Genomic DNA, 27,385 nt, shown 5'->3' on the forward strand with positions numbered 1-27,385 from the left:
TGGTACTGCTCACACACAGACACACACACACACACACACACACACAGCACATTGCGGTACCACCCACACAAACACACAGCGCATCGTGGTACCACCCTCACACATACACAGTGGTACTGCTCAGAGACACGGCACATCGCGGTTCCGCTCTCTCTCTCACACTCACACACACACACACACACACACACACACACAGAGCACATCGCGGTACCACCCTCACACATACACAGTGGTACTGCTCAGAGACACGGCACATCGCGGTTCCGCTCTCTCTCTCACACTCACACACACACACACACACACACACACACACACAGAGCACATCGCGGTACCACCCTCACACATACACAGTGGTACTGCTCAGAGACACGGCACATCGCGGTTCCGCTCTCTCTCTCACACTCACACACACACACACACACACACAGAGCACATCGCGGTACCACCCTCACACATACACAGTGGTACTGCTCAGAGACACGGCACATCGCGGTTCCGCTCTCTCTCTCACACTCACACACACACACACACACAGCACATCGTGGTACCTCTCTCACACACACAGCACATTGCAGTCCCACTCTCACACACGCACACGGCACTGCAATACGTCTCAGACACACACATGACACTGTGGTACAGCTTGCGTGCACATGGTTTTGCAGTATTGCTCGCTCACACGCACAGCACTGTGGTGCCACGCACACACGGCATTGTGGGGCACAACCCAGCACCCCTGCCCTAAGGCTCAGGCCTGACCACTCAAGCTGAGACAGGGTCTGCCTCTGACAAAACAGGCTCCACACTTGTCCCACAGGCAGGCTCCACAGCGCACGCTCCGGCCGCCCTCGCACGGCACAAACTCACTGCTCGCACGCAGGCCCCGGGAGCGGAACCCGGGCCAGGACCAGCTCTTGCCTTGGACCGCCCCTCGGGGAGGGCAACCCCTAGCAGCTCGGGCTCCAGTGCTTGTCCCTGGTGACGGCTCGTCACCCAGGGCTGGCAGCACCTGAAAGGACGTTTTCTCCAGCTCCACACTGACCTGGAACGAATGCCCCGGGGAGCGCGGGGACAAGTGCCGGCTGAGCGCTTCCCCGGGAGATTTAATGAGATCAGGCCCGAAGGAGGCCCAGAGGGGTGCAACCTCCCTGCACCACGGAGCGTGAAGCTGACGGGGAAATTGAGGACGCGGTAACTCAACTGGATGTGACGGGGTGGGGGGCTGGAAACCAACCGAGGCCACGAAGGGAAAGGGGACTCATGCTGGAAGCAAAGCACCAGCCTCCAAGCACGGCAGGGCTCAGCCGCAAAGGGAAAGCGCCGTGCATATGGCGAGGTCATAAAGTGAGCGCTGGGCAGAGCCCCGGGCCGCACTGGCATGGCTCTCTGGGCATGCCCCGGACTGGCAGCGCTTGCAGAAGACAGGCTGCAAAGGGCGCATCTCGCAGGCTCTCCGAGTTGCTGAGGGCAACACGGCCGCTGAGCGATGCTCGGGGCTCCCAGCGCTGGGCTTCCGTTTCCAGAGCAAACAGCCCAGTTTTGGAGTTGTCTTCGCACTGGTTTCCCTGCCCCTGGCTGCTAGTGGGGGGCTCATGCTGGGGCAAGCGGCTGGGCCAAATTTGTCAAAAGTTTCTTGGGACAAAAAGTGGGTTTTAGTCCAAATGGAAATTTCCGTTGGAATGGTGGAGATGCAGCAAAACTTTTTAGACAGACGCAAGATGTTCCCAGTTCTAGGGGACCCAAGACACTTATTTTTGTCCCCAAAATGGTCAGGGGTTTTTTTTGGGGGGGGGGGGGGCAGAACAGACGTTTTCACCAAAAACCGTTGAAGAAAATGGTTGATTTTCATCCTCGCCTCCCACCCCCAGGAAAAGTTTCTCCAAGGACAAAGGACCTTTCCCAATGAATGGGATCGGTGATGCGGGGGTGGGTGCGGCAGCGCCTCCTCCCGCACCACACCTGTCCCGTGCTCAGGGGCGGCTGCTTTCTGCTGCTAGACCTAGAGTCGTGGGAGGCGTCTCGTTTGGAGACGCGGTATTTCAAGAAAGGAGCCTCTGACAGACAGGGGGAGGCCTGGATTCAGGGGCGGGGTGGGGGGAAGGACCCTTCCTTGCTCTTCGGGCCCACGTCTCAGTTTCAGGGGCTTTACTGCAGATTCGACAGGCGGCATGGGGTAAATCGACCTCCCGAGCCGGCGTTTTGCGTGAGCGCCGCGGCAAGTGGCGTGTCAGGAGCAGCGTGGCACCGTGAGCCCCATGGGGCGGCCTCACGGGGCAGAGCCACTCAGCCTCCCCGCACGCAGGGGGCCGGGTTAGTGCCTCGTCCGGCGGGAGCCGCAGCCCCGTGGCCGCAGAGCAGCCACCCCCAACGGGAGGGGGGGCTGTCCGCTGCCAGGCGAGCAGGCCAGGAGAGCACACGCAGCCACGCTGGGCAGCCCCACCTCCCCGGCACACGCAGCCGCCTCTCGGGGGGACTCCTCGCGCGCCCCCTCCTCTGCGCCCGGGGAGGGGTGTTCCAGTCACGCCGCGAAGGACCGGAGGCGCTGCCCACGGGGGAATGCCGCTGGCGGCTCCTTCCCTCCCCATCTCTCCAGCTCCCAGCCCGCCCCCCGAGGCAGGGAATGCCCCTGGTGGGCAAAGCGCAGGCCTGGCAGGCAGGACAGGGAGACAGAGGCGCCTTGTGTCCTGCGGCCCCTCCCATGCCGCAACGGCGCTGCCCTGCATCCGGGGGGTGCCACTGAACGCTCACGCGGCGCTGCCCAGAGCCAGCTGCATTATCGCCAAACCTAGGACGGTGGGATATCACACACCACTCCCAGAAGGGCTGAGCTTTGGGGGCCAATCGCGGTCCATACTCCCACCCCACCGACTCAGAGCACACACGCACTAGTGAGAACAGAGCGTGGCTCCCCCAAGCACCTACACACCCGCTCACACCCGCAGGGACCACGTACACCGGCAAGTGCTTCATGTATGGACACAGGATGTGCACACTTGCACCTACGCAGAGGACACCCACCTGCAACGACAGCGTGTGCACTCTTCTGCACACACACACAAACGCACGCATGCACAAGCAGCTCCAAGCCATTCTAAACTGCGTTCTCCCACCACACTGCCCGCACGGTCTCTCCGCCCCGTCACGCCGGGCCTGCTGGCAGTGCAGTTAGCAATCCCAGCTCCCGGCCAGCTTTGATGCAAACCCTCTGTCTCCAAAGGGCAGGGAGGGTGTAATTTTGCCGTTGGAAATAGTCTCTGTAGAACATATGTGGTTGGTGGGGCGGGGATCTCTCTCTCCCGGCCTGTGCAGGCTGCTCCTGGTGGAGGGAGAGGGCTTTGTGCGTGCAAGCCGTGCGAAGACTTGGGCGCTGTCACGTGGGCTACACCCCACAGCAGCGCGATGCTAAGAGGCAGCGTGCGGCCGTCCCTCAGCTGCAAAGGCCTCCGTTTCCTTCTGACACATGGACACGCCGGCCAGGAGAACCCAGGCAGCGGGGAACACAGAACCTGGGAGCACCCGGGCTGGTGGGTTGTGCATCGCCAGGCAAGGGGGGTGCATGGCTCTGGATGGGGGCGGGGGAGGGGGGGGCAGAGGCTTTCATGAAGCAGCCACCAGATCAGAGGCAACCACTTTGGCAGTGACTGAAAGCTGGTCTGAGCCGATCCCCGCCTGCTGAATTGCAGGGGAGCTGGGGGGGAGGGGATGTCTTGCAGAAAAAAAAATCCACCACTTCACACGTGGGACCCGCTGGCGGCCACCGGAGACAGGCCAAGGAGCAATGCAAAGCAGGAGAGTCTCCTCGCACGCTAACACCCGTTGCTGGGGGTGGGGGAGACGAACAGGCACGTCTCCTGCCCATGCTGCTCTGGAGAGGAAGAGGGAGCTCTGTCCTCCCCGCACACACCCCCAGCTGCAGGTGCCGGAGAACGGCACACGCTGCGAGCCACAACACTGGAAGGGCTTCTCCGCAAGAACCTGCTCTTCGCCCTGCTGGGACGCCTCTGGAGTGCTCTGACACAGCGCCAAGCCACCGACGGGCGGGGGAAGGGAGCACAGTCACCGGCAGCAAGGCGGGCAACCAGAGATCAGAACCTGTTACTGGGGGGGCAGGGCTCACAGAGTTACCCCGCCCTACCACATTCCACCCCGCCCCACTGTCACACTGCCTCGCCCCACCCCACCACTGGAGATCGAGATGCCGAAGGAGCACTCTAGGCCGATAAAGTCATTGCAGAGAAACTAAATCCATTCTTTGCATCGGTCTTCATGGCTCAGGATGCAAGGGAGATTCCCAAACCGTTCCTTGTAGGTGACAAATCTGAGCAATTGTCCCAGACTGAGGTGTCATTACAGGAGGTTTTGGAACAAACTGATAAACGGAACGGTAACAAGACACCGGGACTAGATGGCATTCACCCAAGCGCTCTGAAAGAACGCCAATGGGAAATTGCAGAACTATTAACTGTGGTTTGTAACCGATCCTTTAAATCAGCTTCTGAACCTAATGACTGGAAGATGGCTAATGTGATGCCAATATTTAAAAAGGGCTCTAGAGGTGATCCTGGCAATTACAGACCGGTAAGTCTAATGTCAGTACCGGGCAAATTAGTTGCAACTATGGTAAAGAATAAAATTGTCAGACACATAGATGAACATAATTTGTTGGGGGAAAGTTAACATGGTTTCTGTAAAGGGAAGTCATGCCGTACTAATCTACTAGGGTTCTTTGAGGGGGTCAACAAACATGTGGACAAGAGGGATCCAGTAGATACAGTATACTTAGATTTCCAGAAAGTCTTTGGCAAGGTTCCTCACCAAAGGCTCTTAAGTAAAGTAAGTTGTCATGGGAGCAGAGGGAAGGTCCTTTCGTGGACTGATAACTGGTTAAAAGACAGGAGACAAAGGGTAGGAATAAATGGTCAGTTTTCAGAATAGCGAGGTAACTAGTGGTATCCTGCAGGGGCCTATACTGGGACCAACCCTGTTCAATCGATTTATAAATGGGCTGGAGAAACGGGTAAACAGCGAGGTGGCAAAATGTACAGCTGATACTAAGCTGCTCAAGCTAGTTAAGACCAAAGCAGCCTGTGGAGAGCTTCAAAAGGGATCTCACAAAACTAGGTGATTGGGAAACAAAATGGCAAATAAATGTTCATGTTGATAAATGCAAAGTTATGCACATTAGAAAACATAATCCCAACGATATGTAAAAATGATGGGAACTAAATTAGCTATTACCACTCAAAAGAGAGATCTTGGAGTCATTGTGGCTAGGTCTCTGAAAACATCCACTCAGTGTGCAGCGGCATAAAAAAAGCAAAGAGAATATTAAAAATCATTTAATAAGGGATAGAAAATAAGACAGAAAATATCATATTGCCTCTGTAGAAATCCATGGTACACCCACAGCTTGAACACTGCGTACAGATGTGGTAATCTTGTCTCAAAAAAGATTTTTTAGCATTGGAGAAGATTCAGAAAAGGGCAGCAAAAATGATTAGGGGTTTGGAACGGCTGCCATATGGAGAGAGATGAAAAAGACTGGGACTTTTCAGTTTAGAACGGAGGAGACTAAGGGGGGATATGATAGGCATTTCTAAATCATGACTGGTGTGGAGAAAGTGAATAAGGAAAAGTTATTGTTCCCATAACATAAGAACTAGGGGTCACCAAATGAAATGAATAGGTAGCAGGTTTAAAACAAAGGAAAGGAAGTTTTTCTTCATGCACCACACAGTCAACCTGTGGAACTCCTTGCCAGAGGATGTTGTGAAGGCCAGGACTTTAACAGGGTTCAAAAAAGAGCTAGAGAGATTCATGGAGATTAGGTCCATCAATGGCTACTAGCCAGGACGGGTAGGAATGGTGTCCCCAGCCTCTGTTTGTCAGAGACTGGAAATGGGTGCCAGCGGTGGGATCACGTGACTGTTCTGTTCATTCCCTCTGGAGCACCTGGCACTGGCCACTGTGGGCAGACAGGACACTGGGCTGGATGGACCTTTGCTCTGACCCAGTCTGGCCGTGCTTATGCTTTTACCCAGCCCCACCCCTTCGTACAGAGCTCCCCTCCCCCCCCAAAGGCCCTGACTCCCAGCGTCTAGTCCTCCCTTTGGAGTCTATACCTTGGAAGGGGGAGCACAGGTTAACTGCTTGTTCACCAGGGAGTTTGTAGCGCTCCTGCCCTGCCACACCTTCCCTCCCCGCCCAGCATCAACTCCAACGAGGCCCTCCCAGCCCCCTTCAATGTGCCCTGCTTGGCCCTCTCCCCAGCCCTGCAGCAAATGCCACCCGCCATCTGGCCTGGGCTCTGGAGAACCCAAGCGGGAAGTGACTTGGGGCGACCCCGCCCCTGATGTTTCCTGCTGCCGCGCCCTCCCAGGCACCCCCGGACTCTGCTGTCCCCAGCTTCCTAATGACTTTCTGGGACTTGAGGGTGCCCAGCACCCCCCAGGATCGGTGCACAAAGCTGGCCTAACCGGAGCCCAGAGAGCTGTTCCATGGTCCTTGCTGGAGACGCGCTCCTGCCCTGTGGACACCCAGGAGCCAGACACCCCCCAGGCTTGGACTCAGGGTTCCCCTCAAGTGCACCTGGCCGAGGGGGGGGGGATTCATTTACCAAACAGGAAACGGGCCCAGACATCAGACCCGCGATGAGCCTGGACCCCAACACCTTTGCTCCCTTTGCCGTAGCCTGGTGCAGGGAAGAGGCAGACGGCTCTAATGCCTTAAGTTACTGCTCTGGATTGAGAGATCCGACCGGCGGGAGGGGCTCTGCTTTCCAAGGACTTCCCCCCGCCCCCCTGGGCTAACCCTGCTGGTGTGAATGCTGCCCGACGCGCCGGGGAACAAGCCAGCCCCGCAGGGGCCCCTGAAGGCCCAAGGCTGCAGCAGGGGCCCGACTGCAGGCATAGGCAACAGAAGGGCACGTTTACATGAACCTGCAGCCCTGGGTCAGCCCCGCAGCTGGGCTGGGATGAGGGAGCGCTGATCCCCGGGCCGGCTGGGACGAGAACCCTTGGCATTCCCCAGCCGGGCTGAGAAGCAGCCCGTGCCCCAGCACACCAGCTGGCGGGGAGAGAATCCAAGCAGACCCTGCAGTCCCCTGAGCCGCAGCCTTCGAGCACGGCTGGAAACATGAGCCTCCATCCTGCTGGGAGCTCCCTGGCTTGGCCTCTCCCTTCCCCCTTCGGGGAGGAAGCTGGGGACTGTCTGGTGGCGAAACACGGAAAACCAACCCGCCGCAGTGTCCCTTCCTGCCGCCGGCAGCCTCCCTGTGCCTGGAGGGGCGCATGCCGCCAAAGACGCACACGGCTGGGGGGCAGGCAGAGGGGAAGGAGAGCCCAGTGGTTAAGGCACGAGCCTGCGGACCCCTGTGGGTGCAGAATCCCTGCCTGACCCTGAGCTAGTCTCTCTGGGTACATTTACCCTGCACCGGCTGGGGGAGTTGGACTTGGTGTGGACTCGCTGTTTCCAAGCCCTTGCCGGAGCATCTACACTGGGTTTGCCATGGCTGGGCCTGGGTCTTGCAGGTGAACCAGCACTGACGCAGTCACAGATTCGTTACAGTAATGAATTCATTTGCATATCTGCATACTCATTATAATTAACTTAAAGCGGTGACGTGTTATTTGACATTGTATCTGTACACACACAATACATGCCCCCGTCCCGCACTGTGCTGCCTGCAGTTGAGTGGTACCCACACAGCAAACCGCCCGGCCCAGGCCGCAACCCACCCGGCATTGTCCCAACCGGGTCCCGAGGCAGGCTGACTGGCAGGGGGCAGTGCCTAGGGCTTGTGTGCAATGCAGACACAGGCCCTGCTTTCACAGGGGTTTAGGTGCCTACGGGCATTTTTCACATGTGCCTAACTCCCACTGATTTCAAAACCTCACTAAGTGTCCAGCTGCCACTGACAACGCCCGAATGCCCCTGAAACGTAACCCGTCATCTCTCTAGGGCTAGACCCACACTGCAACCTCCCCCACCCGCCAGCAGCAAGCCTCAGAGCCCGGGTTAATTTTTTCTGGCTGGCGCTACGGTGCTAGAAAAAGCCCGGTAGACGTTCCTGCTCAGACGCTGATGCCTACGCCCTCGCTGGGCCTCGCAGCCAGAGCAGGGATGGCTACACGGCTCCTGCCGCCCCGGCGAGCGAGTCCATGTGCCGGAGTCAGCTGCCCCGGGCTCAGAGACCCGCTGGCGGCGGCTGGCAGTGCACGCTCTGCGACTCGGTTCTCCCTGGCAAACGGAGAGACCGGCTCCGTCCTGCGAGGTGCTGGAGGCCCAATACCCAGGACAGCTGGGTGCGGCGGCATTTCATAGGGGCGTGTCGCTGGCCCTGTTTTACCAAGCCGGCTCCGAGAGGGGAACAGGGACTCTCCCAAGGCCACGCCGGGAGCTGTTTGCTCTATGAATAGACGCCTGGGCTGAGTCCCAGCCGGATGCCTGAGCCACGGGGCCACCTGCCTCTCGAGAGGAAGGGGAAGTCGCAGCTGCTTTGCCCGGCCACCTCCCGGCAGATGTTCCTCCCCAGGCCCATGCGGCTGGGGGCACAGACACAGGGACAGATCTGGGGAAACCAGAGCCGAACATCCAGCATCAGAGGGTCCGTGAGCCTGGCCTGGCCCCTCTCCCAGCCTGCTGCACTCACGGCCAGGCCAGGGAGGGGGAAGTGTTGGGCTGTTTGCTAAGGACCAAAGGCATCTGCCTTTAGAGGAGGATCCTGGCTCCCACCCAGCCCTGCTTCCTTCCCTGCACGGCAAAGGGGGAACCAACGCGGAAAAAACAACAGGCCCTCCTGACCCTTCCCGGATCTGTGGGACCAAGCGCCAGTGGCGTGGTTCCAGGAGGACTCCGGCCTCGCCATGTGGAAGGCCAAAATAGGGCAGAACCGAATTACAGCCTTCTCCACTCACGTTCTAAGCGGGTCTGCTGATCCAGCACATCCAACACCCGGACTGCCACTTGCCAAATGTGCGCTGCACTCCAACACCTCTGGATTAATGAGACCACTGACTGCCAACAGCAGAGGCTGCTATGGGCCTGAAGAGAGAGGGGTCTAGTGGTTAGCGCAAGAGACTAGACCGCTGCGTTTTCTTACTGGCTTTGGGAAGGCTGGAGCAAACGACGGTTCATTAGGACTCCTGGGTTCTAGTGCCATTGCTGCCTCCCTGCATGGCTTTGGACAAAAATGTCTGTGCCTGTTTCCCCTTCTGCCCAATGGGGACCCTTGCTTGTCTCCCGGGGGGGCGGGAGGGGAGAGGGTTAATTCTTTAACAGCTGTAAAGTCTTTGGGATCTGGTAGACACGGGGGTCTGGAGACGGATACACTGGGCTGCAAGGAAATCCATGGGCAGACAGGCTGATCATGGTAAAAGGCATAAATCCCGGGGCCTCCGTGGAATGGGAGGGGGTCGGGGGGTGGGGGGGAGTCCTGAAGCCAATGGAGCTCCAATGAATTCCAGCTGCTGTGGTTCTGGCCCACACTTTTCTCCAGGGCATCACTGGTCAGTACCCTGTGACCTTCCCTCCCTGCCCCCAGGGGCAATGGTAGCGTTCCCATGCCCGGACCCTCTTCCCCCTGCAAACGGGCCAGGAAACTAAACACAGGATATTTCTTCCAGAGCCAGCCTCCAATCCTGCCTTTTGCAAGGTGCCTGGGATCTGGGGCGTGGTGCCGGCAGCGCATCTGCGGCCCAGCTGAGTGGGACAGAGGGCTCCCAGGGAGGGGGCGAGGGGATCGGGTTTCGGGGCTGCCTTTTCCTTTCATTTGGGCCTAGGCCCATGTGTCTGACGAGGCTTCCAGAGGCAGGATTTACACTCCCCTCTTGCACGGGGAGGCCGAGGGTTCTCCGCCAAGAGGGGGACGGGGGAATCTTTCCAGGGCTGCACGGAAATGGGATCTTCTGTGTTTTGCCTGGAAAGCCAAGCCAGCGACGGAGCCTCCAACCCCTTCAGCCCATGCTGTGACCCCCCAGCCCACGCCGAGATTTCACCCTTTGTGAAGCCTGCGAGAATACGGGCCGCCCGGGAACGCCAGGGCTTGGCTGCTCGGCAGAGCGGGGAAACGAGCAGCCAGACGCCGTGCAACTTTCCCTGGTGCAGCTTTGCAGACTCATTGTGCTCCTGAAGTGCAAAACCTCCTCCCTCCGTCCCCGGCCTCCCCCGGTTTGGCCAGGCATCTCGTAGCGAATCTACAGCGGCCTCGCGTGCTATCCAGCCCCGGGCTCCCCTCCACAGCTCTGCCAAAGCACGCCTGTCCCGCTCTGCAGACGCCCCTGCCTCGCCACCCGCCCCGAGCACGGCCAGTTTCACCCCCTGCGCATGGGGGGGGCTGTCAATCAAACCACAGGGTGTGGTCACTGGTGAGAGATGGGCACACAGGAGCGCAGTGTAACAGACCAAGGCGGTGCAGCTCACCTCCCTGTCGTCCCCAACCGCTGCCAGTCCCGCTCTCCAGCAGCAAATGCCCAGCGCCCCCCCCCCCCCAAACTCTCCAAAGGGTCCTTCCTGGCAGCACCCCCAGCCCCAGCCCAATATCAGCTGGCTCCCGTCTGCATGGAATCATGGGGAGGAGGGGGCAGATGCATGGACACGGGCCCTTCTGTGCTCAGAGCACACCAGCCACTGCTGCGACTTATTCCCCACCCCAGATCACACCCCTCCCCGAAGCGCCCCTTCGGGGGTGGATACAAGCAGCGTCCAGGACATCAGCTCGGGGCTGAACCCTGCAGCAGACCCACGCTGCAGCACGGCTGCCAGACGCAGGGCCACGTGGGGGAGGGACAGGGCTGGAAACCGAGGGGCTGGGCAGAGCTAAGCCCTCATCAAATGGCTCTGCAGGCCCAGCAGCCCCCCACGACTCACACTCACACTGCAGCTGTGCCACAAGCAAGGGCCTGGACGGGGACTGGAACGGACCCGTCCCCCACGGATCTCTGCATGCCCACCAGGCACCCCCCCAGCCCCTCCCATGAAACAGCCGTTCCGCAGAGCCGGTGGTCCCCGGCATGCGACCCCTCAGCGCATCGCTGCATTTACTGCACCAGCGCCACCGAGGCAGCCCAGATTCGGCGCCTCCTTTCCGCCTGAGGACACACCCCCTCCGCCCCCCCCCCCAAGATCTGCTCTTTCCCAGGGAGGGGACCCCCAGCTGCCGCCCTCGCAGCTGTGGAGCCCAAAGTTGGTTCATTTGCAGTTGCCTCTTGCTGGGATGCGACACACAATCTGTCATCTATTTTCCTTGCGAGTGTCACATTCCAGCCGCCCCCTCCCCCCGCAGCCTGACACAGATGCAGGGAATTACACACACACACACACACACACACACACACACACACACACACACGCCTGCCTTGTGGTCTCTGGCTGCTGCCTGACATCTCACACCGATCTCTTCCCCAAGTCAGCAAGAGCCTGACATGCACAGCTTTGTGCAGCCCTGTGTACCCCCCCCAACACCCCCCCCCCCCCCCCCGCTCGCCTCGCGGTCTCTGGCTGCTGCCGGACATCCCTTCCCCGCTTCCACTGTACAGTTAACACCGTCAGGACCTGCGCCCCCGCCCCGGGCTCTGTGGCCGCTGCCCGCTGGTCAGCCCCCGCACGGAGCCTAGCCCAGCCAGCCCCGCTGCGCGAGTCCCCGCGTTTCGGGTCGCTCTGTCCGATCCCTCTCCCGGTTCCAGCCGCCACGCCGGGGATGCTCCGAGCGAAGCGAGACTCGCGTTGCCAAGCGAGCTTTGTTCTCCGGAGCCCGGGGGGGGGGGGGGGGGGAGCTCGGACCAGGGGCAAAGGGCGCCCGGAGGAGACCAGCAGCCCCGGGACTCAGCATTTGCTCCCCGCCTCCGCCAGCCCCTCTGAGCGCGCCCCCCCCCCGGGAGAGGAACCCCCCCAACTCGCCCTCCCGCCGGGGGTCGCATTCTGCGCCCGGCTCCGCGGAGCTCGCCCTAGGCTCGGGGCGGTGACTCACCCAGCATCTGGCTGAAGAGCAGCTGCTCCAGGTCCCCCAGCACCGTCACCACGAGCTCCGGGTCCACCTTGAGGTAGGCGCGCTCCTCCTGCCCCTTCCCCGCCGGGCCGGGCGCCGCCGGGGGCGTCTGCGGCGGCTGCTGCTCGCGGCCCTTGGCTTTGCTGGAGAGCAGCTCGTCCTCCGCGCCGCCGGCCTCGGGCGCCTTGCTGAGCGGCTTCACCTCGGCGTAGGGCCCGCGGGGGATGCGGCTGGGCTTGCCCAGGCTGGGGGGCAGCGGGGCCAGCGGCGGCTTGGCCAGGCCGGGCGCCAGGCGCGCCGGGGCCAGCGAGTGCTCGGACTTGGAGAGGCTGCGGGAGAGCAGCGGCGCGTCCTTGGCCCGCAGCGCCCCGCGCCCGCCGCCCTTGGCCGCCCGGGCCATGTCGTCGCTCCAGCGGGGCTCGCAGAGCTGCAGCTTCTTCTCGGCGTCGGTCAGGAAGGCCAGGTTGGTGAGCGACTTCTGCTTGCGCAGGCTGGGGCCCGGCGGCGGCCGCCTCTCCGCGCCGCCCGCCTTGAAGACGCGCAGCTCGGCCGCCGGCTGCGCCCCGGGCGCCTTGAGCCGCTTGGGCATGAGGCCGCTGCCCTTGCCCTCGGCCCCCCGGCGGCAGCCCCTCAGCTCCTCCGGCCCCTCGCCGCCCAGCTCCAGGCTCTGCAGGTCGGCGCCCAGCATCCCGCCTGCGCCGCCACCATCGGCCTCGCCGGCTGCGCCCGGGCGCGGGGGGGAGAGAGAGACAGGCGGTGAGACCGGTCCGGCCCGGGCCCACCCCTCCGCCGCCCGCCTGCGCTGCTCCGCCAGCCGGGGGAGGGGACGGGGGACGGGCCGCCTTCCAGCGCGAGGGAGGGGAGGCTGCGCGGCCGGGTGCGCGCACGGCGGGCGGAGGGGAGGGGGGATGCGGGTTCCCTAAAGAGCCAGCCAGCGCCCTGCCTCGCCCCCCGCCCTCACGTACGGCCCCCCCCCTCCGGGGTCCGCGCCCGGGGCGCAAAGCGCACGGCAGCCTGGCTAAGGGTCTGCCCCGCCCCCTTCGCGTCTTTGCCCCGGTCCCTCGGGAACGTGTCCCGCGTGGGGCCCTGTCCCCCCTGTCTAGGGCACGGGGCCCCCCAGTGGGATATGTGAGGGGCCGGCCTGGAGCCCCGCTCGCTGTCCCACCTCCCCCCGCGGTTCCAAGCCTTAAGCTCCCTGGGAGACTGGGGGGCACAGCCGAGGAGCCGGGATCACCAGGGTGGGCCACTCCCAGAGGGACAGGCGGCAGCCAGGAAAAAGGCTTCCAGACCCCTTCAGGCCAGAGCCCCAGTCGCCCCGTCCTGAAGGAGCAACGCCCAAAGACAGCCCTGTTCTCTCAGAGGCTCAGTAGCATGGATCACGGCTTTGTCCCCATGTACAGAGCGGAAAACTGAGTCACAAGGCCATTAAGGGACAGTGCTGGAGTGCAGTGTGTCGGAGTCTGGCAGTTCTGTGCCGAGGCCGGGAGCAGAGAGGCTGCAGAGGGAGGCAGGGGAGCAGCAGGGGTGGGGTCTCGCCTGCTCGGGCTAGGGCCGGCTGGGGGCTAGCGCCAGAAATGCTGGACTGGGTGCACAGGAGGCAGGGAGCCTGCGCGGATGCTGAGGGGAAGGGCAGTCGGTGCTGGGTGCAGAGAAGAAGCGGAGCTGTTCACGGGCGCTTCAGAGAGCGGAGCTGCCTGCGGGCACGGAGGGGAAGCCTCCTGTGCGGGATGAGAAGCCAAGTCACCAAGCAACGCTGAAGCGGAGCCACCCGTGGGTGCGGAGGAGAAGCAGAGCCACCCGTGGGCACCAGGGAGGAGCAGAGCCACCCGTGGGCAATGAAGAGACCCCAAGCAATCTGTGGGTGCCGAGAAATGGGGCCACCCATGGGAGATGAGGAGAGGCAGAGCCGCCGACGGGTGCTGAGAAGCGAAGCCATCGACTGCACTGAGGAGCATGGGTGCCGAGGAGAAGCAGCCCCCCGCCCGTGGGTGCTGAGGGGAAGGCAAAGGCCCAGCCCAGGGACAGAGAGCAAAGGCCGTGAAGGGGAGGCTCAGCTGGCCACTGGAGGTCTGCAGACATCCCACGACCAAACGCCTACTGGAGGAAGTTGCCTCTCAGGCCCCGGCCTGACTCAGCCAAGCCTGCTCCAAACCCAGCCAAGATAACAGGGAGCAGGCCTGTTCGGCCCCACAGACAGACAGTGCCTGGAGCCGCCCCCTCCCCTGCAGCGACTGGCCCACTTAGTCACAGCACGGCCGGGAGAGGCTCTGTCCTGCGGACCCAGCCCCTGCGGGTTGGGAAAGATGCCAGGTTTGGAGGGAGCGTCCGGCCAGAAGCTCTAGAGTCCCAGAGCCCCTCCCCGCGCCCAGGCTCAGTTGCTGCAGGGTCACAGCCCTTGGGGCGTCCAGAGGGCACGGCTGATCTGGTGATGCCACACTTGCGGAGCTGGGGTCTGCAAGGAGCCGACCACCCTCTGCTCCCTGGGAGGGGTCCAGCCCTCTGCGCTGTGCTGGACTGAGCCCACCGCAGGCCTGACCCCTGTGCTGCCCGCACGGTGTGTCTCCTGGCCCATAACACGGGGAGCCAGGGCACTAGGGCGAGTTCCACACGCCAAGCACCGTGCTGCAGCAAGGGGCTCCAGGACAGGCTGGATCGGGGCAGGGAGGTTCAGGTATCTGCTCCTGTCCCAGAGGTATCTGCTCCCTGGCTCCGCATCTAGTGCACGGCTCAGGCTGCCTGACCCTGGAGTATCCATTGCAAAGGACAGGCGCATCCCCCTTTAGTGCCCTCTCCAAGTCCACACTCCTCAGCCCACGGTCTGTACACTGTGGACGTGGCACAGGGAAAAGGAGTCCTAGTTAGAGAACCCCGGAGCCCGGCCTGCAACACCGCGGGTTAGACTCAGCTGGCCGCCGTGCTCCAGACAGCACCCCCACGACCCCCCGTGGGCACAGAGGAAGCGAAAGCAGCCAGCCAGCTGAAGGGGGCACCTCTCACCTGAGCCAACGCCCAGCAAAGTGGAGGGGAAGAGGCCTCTCCAGACCAGATCCTACCACTGCCGTGCCACACTTGAGGGGCAGCTGTGGCACATCTGGAGAGGAAGCCAAATCCTGCCCCAAGCAAGGAGCCGGACCCGCGAGACCCCAGTGGGCTCCAGCCCTGCCTGTGGGACTGCCCATCGAGGCTTGGTCTCTATATTCCCAGGGAAGTGACGGGGAAGGGGGTTCTGGTTATCATCATTTGTTGTTAATTACCCTTCCCTGAGGAGGGGGAATTCATTCTGGCTGATGACCTCACACGGGGTTCCATGGCAACCGACGAAATATATTGCATTAGGGCGCATTACTATGCTATAGAGATAAGGGGGAGGGAGGAGACTTGGAAAAGCCGAGAAAACTCCCGCAGATGGACCAGAGCTCCTTGGGACCCGATTCTGCAGGCCTGTCTAGGGCAAAACTGCCCGTGAGGGGAAGATCAGGCCCTTAGCCCCTGAGAAGCACAGGAACCAGGGACACAGGCAATGGGGAAGCAGGTCCCCGTGGGGAAGTAACATCTCCTAGGGATGGGCGTGCAGGCCTGGGAGTCAGGAAGTGAGGGCCACCGACTCACTGGGCAGCCTTGGGCAGGTCTCTTTCATCTCCCTCCGCCGCCCATTTGAGATCTACTTCTCGGATGTGACTCAAACCAGGCTGCTTAGCCCCACGTGTGCCTGTGGAAATGGGCACGCGGCCAGAGCGGCCCAAGGAAGCTGCTTGCATGCGCGAAGCAAAGAGGGTCTGGGTCGCGCTCCTGCCTTCTTGCTCGTTCCTGAGCTGGCTCTGTCCCAGGAGCCTGGCCAGGCTCATGGGTTCTAAGGCCGGAAGGGACCACTGTGATCACCTCTGGGTAACCCAGGTCACAGGCCTGCCCCGATATAATTCCCAGCGCAGAGCTTGTAGGAACAGTCTTGGTTTGAAAATGGCCCGTGATGGAGAACCCACCAGAGCCCTGGCAGTGTAAATTGTTCCGGTGGCTCATCAGCCTCGCAGTTCACGATCGACACCTGATTTCTAGGCAGAACGTATCTAGCTTCCTCTGCGAGACGGAAGAGCCCATTCCCCAGACAGGCACATCAAGTCACCCCTCAACCTTCTTGTCGTCAAGCAAAACAGACTGAGGCATCACGCCAAGGCGGGGTTTCTAACCTAGTCGTTCCTGGGGCTCTTGGCTGAGCCCCCTCTCCCATTTTCCACCTCCTGAGCCCCAGAAGCGGACCCAGGATTCCAGCAGCGGTCGCACCGGTGCCAACTACAGAGCTCAAATAACCGCCTTCCTCCTGCTTAGGATCCCCCTGTATATGCAGCCCAGGATGGCCTTAGTCTGTTAGTCACAGCCATGGGCGGTGGTTAAAGGCCCAGCTGGGGAAGGCAGCCAAAGCCCCGCCCTTTCTGCCCAAAGCCACGCCCCTTTCCCCTAGACCACACCCCTTCACAACCTTTCCCCTCAGCCAAGCCCCACCCAACCCCAGCTGAGGGCCTGGGCTCCTACAAGGTGTGGCCTCAGCCTTCCCTACCCTCCAGGGAGCTAGGCTGCCTCACAGCATGGCCCCAGCCCCTCCCGGGCGCCTAGGCAGTGTAAGCAATTTTGGGAAGCCACAGCATCCCACTGGGAGCTCCTGCACTGCCGATTATCCACCATCACTCCCCGATCTAGTTCAGAGTCACTGCTTCCCCCATCCTGCAGGCCCGGCCGGCAATCATCGTTCCTCGGCGTGTGCATTCACATTTAGCCGTAATGCCACATGGAGTATTTGCTTGCGCCCAGGTTACCCGGATTGCTGTGATTCAGAGACCTGTCCTTTGCATTATTTGCCACTCCCTCCCCTAATTTTTGAGCCAGCTGCAAACTTCATCCGTCATGATTGTAAGTTGTCTTCCAGGTCATTGGTAAAAATGCTCCATGGCAAAGGGCCAAGAACTGACCCCTACAGGACCCCAGTGGAAAACACATCTGCTTGATGACCATTCCCCACTACCAGTTACAAGGTGAAACCTACCACTTACCCCGTTTTTAATCCACTTAATATGCACCAGGTTAATGTTACAGTGTTTTCCTTTTTTAATCAAAGTGTGGGGCACTACCATGTCAAAAGCCTTACAGAAATCTAAGTATATTACATCAACACTATTATCTTTATCAACCACACTTGTCATCTCATCAACAAAGATATCAAGGTAGGTTGACATGATCCGTGTTCTATAAATCCATGTTGCTTTGCATTACTTAAATTATCCTTTGGTTCATTATTAATCAAATCCCATCTCAACTGCTCCATTATCTTTCCTGGGATCAATAAAAGACCAACAGAACTACAATTATCTGGGTCATCCCATTTACCCTTTTTAAACACTGGCACAATCGTAGCTTTCTTCAATATCAGCTTTCATTCTTCTAGAACATCTGCAGTGCTATAAGACTTGCTGAAAATCAACATTCATGGGCTAGAGAGCTCCTCAGCCAGTTATTTTAAAACTCTTGGATGCAAATTATCTGGACCTGCTCATTTTAAAATCTCTACCTTGAGTAGTTTCTGTTTTAACAACCTCCAGAGATACCAATGGAACGGAAAGAATATTATCATCACCATATGACAAGACCGCGTGACTTGTTTTTCCCTAAACACAGAACAGAAATATTTATTGGACAGCTCTGCCTTTTCTGCATTATTACTGAGAACGCTGCCATTGTCATCTATTAGTGGACTGATAACACTGTTTTCAGTATATTTAAACAACTCCTAATTGTCCTTAACTCTGCTGGCCATAGATTTTTCCTTAGACCCACTTGGCTTCCCATATCAATTTTCTACAGTTTCTAACTTCCGTTTTATATTAATTACTATCAACTTCACCCTTCCTCCAGTTGTTCTTATATCTAAATATATATGTACGTTTATAGCTGCCTTCACTTCCCTCTGAACCAACCAAGTTGTTTGTTTAACTAGTATGCAGCCGCCTTCTTCAGTTATGGGACTACAGACACAAGTGTGGACCTTTTTGGGCATCTAGTTCTTAAACGATTCCCAAAGATCATTCCCATTCTTCTGGTTATATTCTTCTCTCTAGCTGCTCTGCCTCATACAGTAATTCCTCATTTGACACTATCGATATGTTTCAGAAAATGATCGTGTTAAGTGAAAACATGTTATGCGGGGTCAATTTTCCCATTGAAAATAATGGAAAAGGTGCAGGTTGCGTTTCAAGCGGTGGTGTCTATTGGGTCCTGGACATAAGGTTGGGGGAGAAAGGGGACTCGGTTACAGCAGGGGGGGGAGGAGTTTGGCTTTGGGGAAGAGAAGGGGAGGAGGATTGGGTTGGGAGTATGCCTCTGTGACAGGTCTGCCGGGACCCGCACTGCGTCTGGCGAGAGGGGGGTCACCGGGGAAAGGCGCGGCGAGTGGCGAACCCTCCGCCGCTTTGCAGGGAGGTGGGGGAAGACCTGCACAGCCACCGGCAATGGGCCGGCTGAGGAAATCATGTTATTCCGGGGACGGTTGTGTAATTCAAAAAAAACCCCATGCTATCGCAGAAACGAGTTAAGCGGGCACGTGTTAAATGAGGAATTACTGTATTTGTTTTCAGGTTTGTGAATTTAGCCCTATAAAAGCACTAGGAGTCATGTGTGTGACTTTATTACTGGCCTGGTGTTTTTCCTGCTTGCACATTATAAACATGATCAAGTCAGGATCACTTGTACCTAAGCGCCCATTCACTTTTAGTTCCGGGAACAGCCCTTCTTTATCTGTTACTTAGGACAAGGTCTAATAAAGAATTTCCCCACCTTGGCTGCAACATTTTTGGTTGATTCTTTTGGATGAGATTGCCAGACACCTAGGGGATTTGGATGCTCGATACCCATTAATTTGGAGCACCCATAATCCCTTAGTCAGCAGCTTTGCATAACCCAGGCTCTCAAACTGTCTTGATTGCCCGTGGCAGCCACCGTATACATGGGCTGGTCACTAAGAATCAGTTGTTGGGATGGGGCTGATCAACCTGCACTGCGCCAGCAAGGGTTAACGAGCCACTGTCCCTGACTCAGCCCGTCCCCCCAACACCTGCATCTCTGTCAGGTAATGAAGGGCAGCTCAGAGCTTGACTCTGGAGGAGAACAGACCTCCTATTCTTTGCTCCTTGAATGGAGTGAGCCGGGCACCTTGGCCGGTTGTCAGAGCTCTGCTGGAGGAGGCACAGCTGGGCCGGGACTATTGCATGTGTCTGGGCTGGATGGGAGTCCCAGAATCGTAGTGTTTCCTTCAAAAGGCACCACCTAGGGGGCTGGCAGGGTTGTTTTAGGAACCCCCTGGGTGTAAGGAAACCACTTCCACGCACTCGCTGGCCCTTCAGCGCTTGAGTCCAGCTCGCCCTGTACAGCACGGAGCTAGAATGGTCCCTGAATCTGAACAGTGGCAGAAAAGTTGATGCCAGAAATCCAGCAGCGATACCTCCTGCTCCTCAGAGGGGGACCCCAAATCCAGCGGGGCAGGGTCTAGATAATGGAGCAGGCGGCGTTGCGCCTCGCTAATCCGCTCACCCGGTAACCTGCAACCACACCCCAGCTCTTCCCCCTCGCCCAGCGCTGCAGCCGCAGTCCGGTAGGGAGGGCTCCTCAGCTGGAGGGTGGACAACATTTTGCGGGCTACCTACTGGCCTAGCAGCCAAGAGGAGCGTCGATAATTCATACCAGGCTCAGGCACGCAAGTCAGGGCTATGCTGGGAGGCCATGCGGTCACCCGGTTTTGTACGCTCGCCTGCTCGTTGGCTGGCAAGAGGTCTCAAGTCAATCCTTTGGCAATGGGCTCGCCTCCCTTTCAAGGCAATCTAAGGCACCCCAAAGCCGCGGCGCCCCAAAATCAGAGGTCCTCTGAAAATGTTGCTTCATGGGCTGATTCCATGGCGCACAGGCTGATTTCAGTTACATCCCTCAAAGAGTCATTGCAGCTAGAGAAGTTTCAGACGCTCCCTAAACCAACCCTTCCCTTTTCTCTTCTCTCTCTCTCTTTATATTCTCTGCACATCCCTGGAGTATCCCACCATCCTCCACTGCAGAGCCGGCTCCTTGCTGCCGTGGCAACAGCCATCCCAGGATCAGTCAATAAAATAACAGCGCGGAGAGGTCTGGAACATTGGTAAGGCCAATTTGCAAGGGGAATTATTTTTTTTTGGGGGGGGGGGGTTGTCTGGTAATTCCTCTAAGAAATGAGGTAACTAGATTTCTCCCCCTCCCGCTGCATCCCTGGCAGCACCGAGCCTGCCGCATACAATGAGCTGGAATAAATGTGCGTGAATGGTTCATTGACGAGCGACTTTGTAAACGTGGACTCAACCATCCGACTGGAAGGGGGCAAAGCTGCCAAGTGACTATTGCACCGAGTGACTTCTGCAAGGGGGAGACTCCTCCAGCCCTCTTCTCCTAGTGCCCCCCCCATCCCACCAACCCGGGTACGGCATTCCTCGCTGCGCAGGGCATCTGCATGGGGAGTGTGTGTGCTGGGTCGCGCTTGCAACATTCAGCGCGCTGCGCTCTCCTCCGCCGCATCCTCCCTGGCAATGGGCTGTTCCTCGAGCGCAAAGGGAAAGGGAAGTGGGAGACGCCAGAGGACAGAGCCAGCGCTGCCCAGCGCGGGAGATGTAGCATTGCTGGAATCCCGTCAAGCCATCAGAAGAGGAACGAGGCAGGATTGCTGGAGTCTGTCCCTTGCCCAGCAACGGGGCTGGCAAGGGGAGTGTAGTCTTGGCTTGGCAGGCTGGGACTTGTTAAGGGGCATTACCATCTCCCAGCAAAGCACTGGGATCAGCACAGCCAATGGGAGTCAGGCACCAAACCTGCAGAGGAGTACTGGGATCAGCATAGCCAATGGGAGTCAGGCACCAAACCCACAGAGGGGCACTGGGATCAGCACAGCCAATGGGAGTCAGGCACCAAACCTGCAGAGGAGCACTGGGATCAGCATAGCCAATGGGAGTCAGGTACCAAACCCACAGAGGGGCACTGGGATCAGCATAGCCAATGGGAGTCAGGCTCAAACCCACAGAGGGGCACTGGTATCAGCACAGCCAATGGGAGTCAGGCACCAAACCCACAGAGGAGCACTGGTATCAGCATAGCCAATGGGAGTCAGGCACCAAACCCACAGAGGGGCACTGGGATCAGCACAGCCAATGGGAGTCAGGCTCAAACCCACAGAGGGGCTCTGGGATCAGCATAGCCAATGGGAGTCAGGCTCAAACCCACAGAGGGGCTCTGGGATCAGCATAGCCAATGGGAGTCAGGCTCAAACCCACAGAGGGGCGCTGGGATCAGCATAGCCAATGGGAGTCAGGCACCAAACCCGCAGAGGAGCACTGGGATCAGCATAGCCAATGGGAGTCAGGCTCAAACCCACAGAGGGGCGCTGGGATCAGCATAGCCAATGGGAGTCAGGTACCAAACCCGCAGAGGAGCACTGGGATCAGCATAGCCAATGGGAGTCAGGCTCAAACCCACAGAGGGGCTCTGGGATCAGCATAACCAATGGGAGTCAGGCACCAAACCCACAGAGGGGCACTGGGATCAGCACAGCCAATGGGAGTCAGGCTCAAACCCACAGAGGGGCACTGGGATCAGCATAGCCAATGGGAGTCAGGCACCAAACCCACAGAGGGGCACTGGGATCAGCACAGCCAATGGGAGTCAGGCTCAAACCCACAGAGGGGCACTGGGATCAGCATAGCCAATGGGAGTCAGGCACCAAACCCACAGAGGAGCACTGGGATCAGCACAGCCAATGGGAGTCAGGCACCAAACCCACAGAGGAGCACTGGGATCAGCATAGCCAATGGGAGTCAGGCACCAAACCCACAGAGGAGCACTGGGATCAGCATAGCCAATGGGAGTCAGGCTCAAACCCACAGAGGGGCACTGGGATCAGCACAGCCAATGGGAGTCAGGCACCAAACCCACAGAGGAGCACTGGGATCAGCACAGCCAATGGGAGTCAGGCACCAAACCCACAGAGGGGCACTGGGATCAGCACAGCCAATGGGAGTCAGGCACCAAACCCTCAGAGGAGCACTGGGATCAGCATAGCCAATGGGAGTCAGGCACCAAACCCGCAGAGGGGCACTGGGATCAGCACAGCCAATGGGAGTCAGGCACCAAACCCACAGAGGGGCACTGGGATCAGCACAGCCAATGGGAGTCAGGCACCAAACCCACAGAGGGGCACTGGGATCAGCATAGCCAATGGGAGTCAGGCACCAAACCCACAGAGGGGCACTGGGATCAGCACAGCCAATGGGAGTCAGGCACCAAACCCACAGAGGGGCACTGGGATCAGCATAGCCAGTGGGAGTCAGGCACCCCATTGGGGCTTTTGAAAATCTTTGCCTCTCCAGGCACCTGACTCCCTTGGGCAATGAAAGGGATTTAGGCACTTCTCAAAGTCCATCCCTAGCTCTCCTTATTTCCAGCAGGCCGGAGCGCGGAGCGTATGAGGTGGGGAGGCTGACCCGGCATGGGCATCATTGCTGGTCTCCCCGCCTCTGGTCTCCTTTTGCGGGCTGTTAAATGGAGCGGCTTGTGGGGGGAACGCCGCCGTGGTCAGACCAGACCTTCTCACAGAAACGTCTTGTTGCGATGGGCATTTCCTCGGCTCCAGGCTGGAATTTCTGGCCGATGCCAGCGAGAGCCCGACCCATCCCAGCCTGGCCAAAAGCCCAGCGGTGAGGCACTCACCTGGACCCAGGTTCGAATCCCGGCAGTAGAGCATCAGCATCTCTCTCCCCGCTGTAATATTACATCAGTTACACCGGCCCCGCCACGAGAGGCTGACTCCATAGCTCAGGGGTCAGGGAACTCGGCTGAGCCTGGGGCCACCGAGGGGGTCTCCCACCCCCCGGCTGAGTACCCTAACCACCTGGCTAGGCTGGAACGGGCCGATAGCTCCCACCCCGCAGGGAGTTTTCCATGGGCAGCGGCCCGGCAGCGAGAGAAGGTCATCTGTGGGGTGAGCTTGCGATGGGGCAGAAAGGGCCCCGCCCCCTGACGACACGAAGCCCCACCCCCACCTTGGCAGGGGGCCAAGGAGCCGGTTTCCACTCGGACGTGCCACAGCCGGGGGCGGTTCTAATGGACGCTGCCCACCGCGCCTGGGGAGGGGCAGGGCTGACACCCCGGAGAGCCGGGGGCCTGCTGAGGGCAGAGGCATCGCTGGCAGCCCGGAGCTGCTCCAGGCGTGAGAGCCACAGCCCTTGGGTTGGTTCCCAGGCTGCTGCTGCTTTCAGCGCGGGCCCCGTGACGAATCCACGCGCTCTGCCTGGCTGGATAGGGTTACCCCCGGGAGGCCGAGGGCCGTTCCCAGCAAGGAGCCGGCATTTTCGCAGACGCGGTGAATTAACCCCCCTTCCTAGCACCTGGAGACGGCTGCAGCCGGCAGCGAGGGGGCTTTATTTTCCCAGGCAGGCTGAGGGCTGGGAACAGCTGGGCCTGGCGGGCACCCAGGTTTGCCCCCCATGGGCTCCCAGCCTGGTGGGGCCATAAGAGACAGCAGGAAGGCCAGGACAGGAGGGAGCCCGCTCTGGGCTTTCCAGGGTTGGAGTGCAGCTTGGGAAGCAGCGCTCTCTGCCACCGGCTGCTCTGCCTTGGTCTCCTCCCTTGAGCCGTGGCTGGAAACCCCCTGGAAAAGTGGAGGTGCTGGTATTTCAGCCTCTGGTACGCAGAGCCACTTCCCCCATGCTGCGGCTTGTTCCACTGCTGGAGGAGCTCTGCCTCAGGTAAGCGGATCCCACCGCACACACCAGCTTTCTCGGCCTGAGCTGAGTGCTATCCCCAGGCGACTGCTTTCTCCTGATCTGGGGCCCAGCTGCAGTTTCCATCCAACCCGGGTCGTGCCTGCCTTGTGGGCTCTCAAGTAATCGCTGCAGCCCCCGGCCTCGCCCAACCCCCATACTGCGAGACGTGCCCACTTATTACAAGCCGAGCCCACACCCCACTGACATCCACTATCCGTTCTTCTTCCTGTCACTGTGCCTTACATTACTAAGCCTACGTGCCCCATTGCACTGGGCCCCATGTCTGCACAGTGCCTGCCCCAAAGAGCTTCCAATCTAAACTGACAAGGGAGAGGAAACTGAGGCACAGAGCGGCTCACGTAGCCAGTCTCCTAGACCCCTAAGCTTCCCAGCTGTAGGTCACAGAGCGGGGTGTTAATAGCTTCATGTTACAAACAGGGAAACTGAGGCACACAGCGGTCAACGTCATGGAACCAGTGAGTAGGAGACAGAACTCAGAACATGGCCAGTCCTTGGGGAAATCAGGCAGGGGCCCTAGGCTCAGCTGATGACCTGTTGCAAGCCCATGCCTTGCCACTCTACACCCTTAATTACCTGAGCCAGCCCGCTGCTTGTGACCTGATCATTGTGGGGGGAGGATCCTGCAAGCCTATCTGGGGCAGGGGGTGCGAAGGGTGAGGGCAGGAAGGTGGTGCACACGGCCCCCAAAGTGAGTGGCCAGGCAGTGGTGGGTTTCCTAGAGACACGGCCAAGCAGCTCAAAGACACCATGAGCATGCTCTGGGTCCCGGGTATATTCGAGGCTCATCCACCTGGGTCAGCCTAAGGAAGGGGCAGAGCTGAGCTATGACATCGGAGCGCACAGCTGGTCAGTAACCAGCGCTTTGAGCAATGTTCCCTTTAATTTTTGTTGCATCCATGTGCGGAATAAATGTTGTGATGTGCACTGAGGCACGTGCAGATGTGCACCACCATACCAACACATACTGCCGGCTGTGGGCGCTCTGCTAATCAGCTGGGCGGCACCTGAGTCTCTCCAGGGTGGCCGCCCATGTGCTCAGCTCCCAGTGAGAACTGGCTTTGAGTGGCACAAGCTGCGTGACTGCAGAGACGCATGGCGGAGGGAAGCCAGAGTCACAGAGAGCCCAGCTGCTCTGCTAGGAGGTTTCCCTTAAAGAGCACCCCGTACTGGCAGGCACCATGCACTCAGAACGGCCTATCGGGGGGGATCCAGTCATTGGCCTGCTGCCAACCCAGCCTCTAAGGGATTCGGCCGCACCCATCTGAGCCCATGGGCGGCTCGTGAGGGTGTCACTGTTCACTGGCCTCTACACCCTCGCTGGATGAGTAACACCAGGAGCGTACCTTGCCCAGAGGGGGGGCCATGGGGCGGCCGGGAGGCCCCAAAGAGCTGACAGCTCTTCACCAGGCAGCCAAGCCCCCCGTGCACAGCAGCCAGGGAAGGGGCCCGGCCGTGCCGGCACGGTACGGTTGCCTAGAACGTGAGTGCACACTTGTGCACGGGGGCTTTGCAGGATTTGACCAGCTCTGCCGGAGAGTAATGAGATCCCACAAAGCCACTGCGAGCCGCTGCATTTCCGTTCGCTCCTGCCATCCGCCCGCACACTGCAGCCCCTCCCAGGCCTGACGGGGCTAAGCCCCAGGGAAGTCAGTGAAAGTTTGGCCTTGGTGACCGTGGGGCCAGACACAGGCCATGAGCGTCTTAGCGCCAGCTTAGGTGGAAACAGCAGGAATTCTCTGTATCTAATCTCCAGCGCAGGGGTGTCTGGGCTGTGGCCTCTGAGCCGCTCACTCGCTACCCCCCACCACCAGGCAGGCAAATTAGGGCGGAATCCCCTAATGGGGACTGTAATCCTCTTACACCGGGTGAACCGACCCTGTTTCTCCAGCCTCGGGTGGGAATTCGCCTGCTGGACCCTGCCGGGGCTAATTCCAGCACCAATTGGCACCCGCTTTCCAGGAGTTCCCCTTGTGGCTGCTCCTCTGCCCACTCGGGACCAGATATTCCTTAATCCACCCCCCCAGCCTGGCTGTTCGCCCTGCCCATGGTGGCTTAGCAATGGGTATAGCCTGGAGTATGCGCATGGTTTGAGCATGAGCTTGCTTAACTCCAGAGTTGTAAGTTCAATCCTCAAGGGGGCCGTTTAGGGATCCGGGGCAAATCCGTCAGGGATGGTGCTTGGTCCTGCCATGAAGGCAGGGGACTGGACTCAACGACCTCTCCAGGCCTCTTCCAGCTCTGAGATAGGTCTATTGCCACATAGTTTGCTGTTTGGAGCAAGGGTCGGGGCTAGCCTGAGGGGTGAGTTTGTGCTCTTCGTCCCTGGGGAGGGAGGGCCACCCCGGCACCCTGCCACGAGCTGGATCAGGCCTGTGAGGCTTGCTCCCCCCACATGGGAGGGGGCGCAGGGCTGGAGCGTCGGCACAGGCTCCCCGCTGTGGGGGGAGGGGAGCCCCGAGCCCACGGCCCATTTGCAAGACAGCCACTGCCCTAGAGAATATGGGGCGTGGGAGGTGTGTTCTGGTTAATGGCCAGGCCCAGAGCAGACAGGCAGCTTGGAGCTACTCTCCCCCTCCCCAGTCACTCTCCTCCACTCCGACTCCAGCCATTAATGGCCAGGGACAGAAACAACCTGGCAGCAGGCGCCAGGGCAGGGGATGCACAGGCTGCCAGGACAGGGCTGGCCCAGGGCTCTGCTGTGAGCCAGGGACTGAAGAGGCCTGTTGTGGCCCGAGCCTGAGCCTGGGCACGCTCACACGCTCATGGCAGGGTGCCACGGTGGCCCTCCCTTCCCAGAGCACAAACTCACCCCTCAGGCTAGCCCCAACCCGGCACTTCCAGATTGCCAGCCTGCCCCTCGCCCCTCTTCTGTCTGCTCACAGGGGATCCCTGCCACTGGCTCCCATAGGACAGCTGGGGAAACTGAGGCAGGACAAGAGGCTCTGGTTTGCCCAAGGTCTTGCGTTGAATCAGTGTGGCCTGCTCTCTGCCTGCCAAGAAGCAGCACCTGCTGGCGTGGCCAGGAGCTGCAGCTGTCTCCAAGACACCGCGGGCCAGACGGCTCAGCCAATCAATGTCCTTGCACTGGACCTGCGGGCAGGAATGGACGCTGTCCAGCCAGCTGGTACCCAGGGGCAGAGCTCAGGGAAAGGGCCCACTCCTGGCAGCTGCACAGCACCCTCCTCTCCCCTGGCTTCTGGGGGCGGGAATCCTAGAACTGGAGGGACCTCAAGAGGCATCGAGTCCAGTCCCCGGCGCCCATGGCAGGACCCAGCCCTGTCTAGACCATCCCTGACCGATGTCTGTCCAACCCGCTCTTAAATATCCCCAGGGATGGAGATTCCACAACCCCCCCGGCAACTTATTCCAGTGTTTCACCCTGACAGGTAGGGAGTTTTTCCTGACGTCCAACCGAAACCTCCCTTGCTGCAGTTTAAGCCCATTGCTTCTTGTCCTATCTCAGAGGCCAAGGAGAACAATTTGTCTCCTTCCTCCTTGTGACACCCTTTTAGACACTTGAAAACCACTATCATCTCCCCTCTCAGTCGTCTCTTTTCCAAACTAAACAAGC

The 27,385-nt window shown here is 59.6% G+C and overlaps 1 protein-coding gene across 10 annotated transcripts in view; it reads right to left on the reverse strand.

Annotated features, from left to right (window-relative positions):
- NAV1 (neuron navigator 1) overlaps positions 1–27,385 on the reverse strand; it is a 223,035-nt gene that overhangs the window by 114,065 nt on the left and 81,585 nt on the right. For 7 of the 10 annotated variants that reach the window (XM_075910183.1, XM_075910185.1, XM_075910182.1 and 4 more), the window contains one exon: positions 11,966–12,703. The exons of 2 other annotated variants lie outside the window; for them this stretch is intronic. In XM_075910183.1, coding sequence (XP_075766298.1) covers positions 11,966–12,703 — 738 coding nt within the window. Of the gene's footprint in view, positions 1–8,915; positions 9,037–11,965; positions 12,704–27,385 lie in introns of those variants that run through there. One more of the 10 variants, XM_075910191.1, reaches the window with a different exon arrangement.

Source organism: Pelodiscus sinensis, chromosome 27 (assembly GCF_049634645.1).
Source record: "Pelodiscus sinensis isolate JC-2024 chromosome 27, ASM4963464v1, whole genome shotgun sequence".
Taxonomy (NCBI): domain Eukaryota; kingdom Metazoa; phylum Chordata; order Testudines; family Trionychidae; genus Pelodiscus; species Pelodiscus sinensis.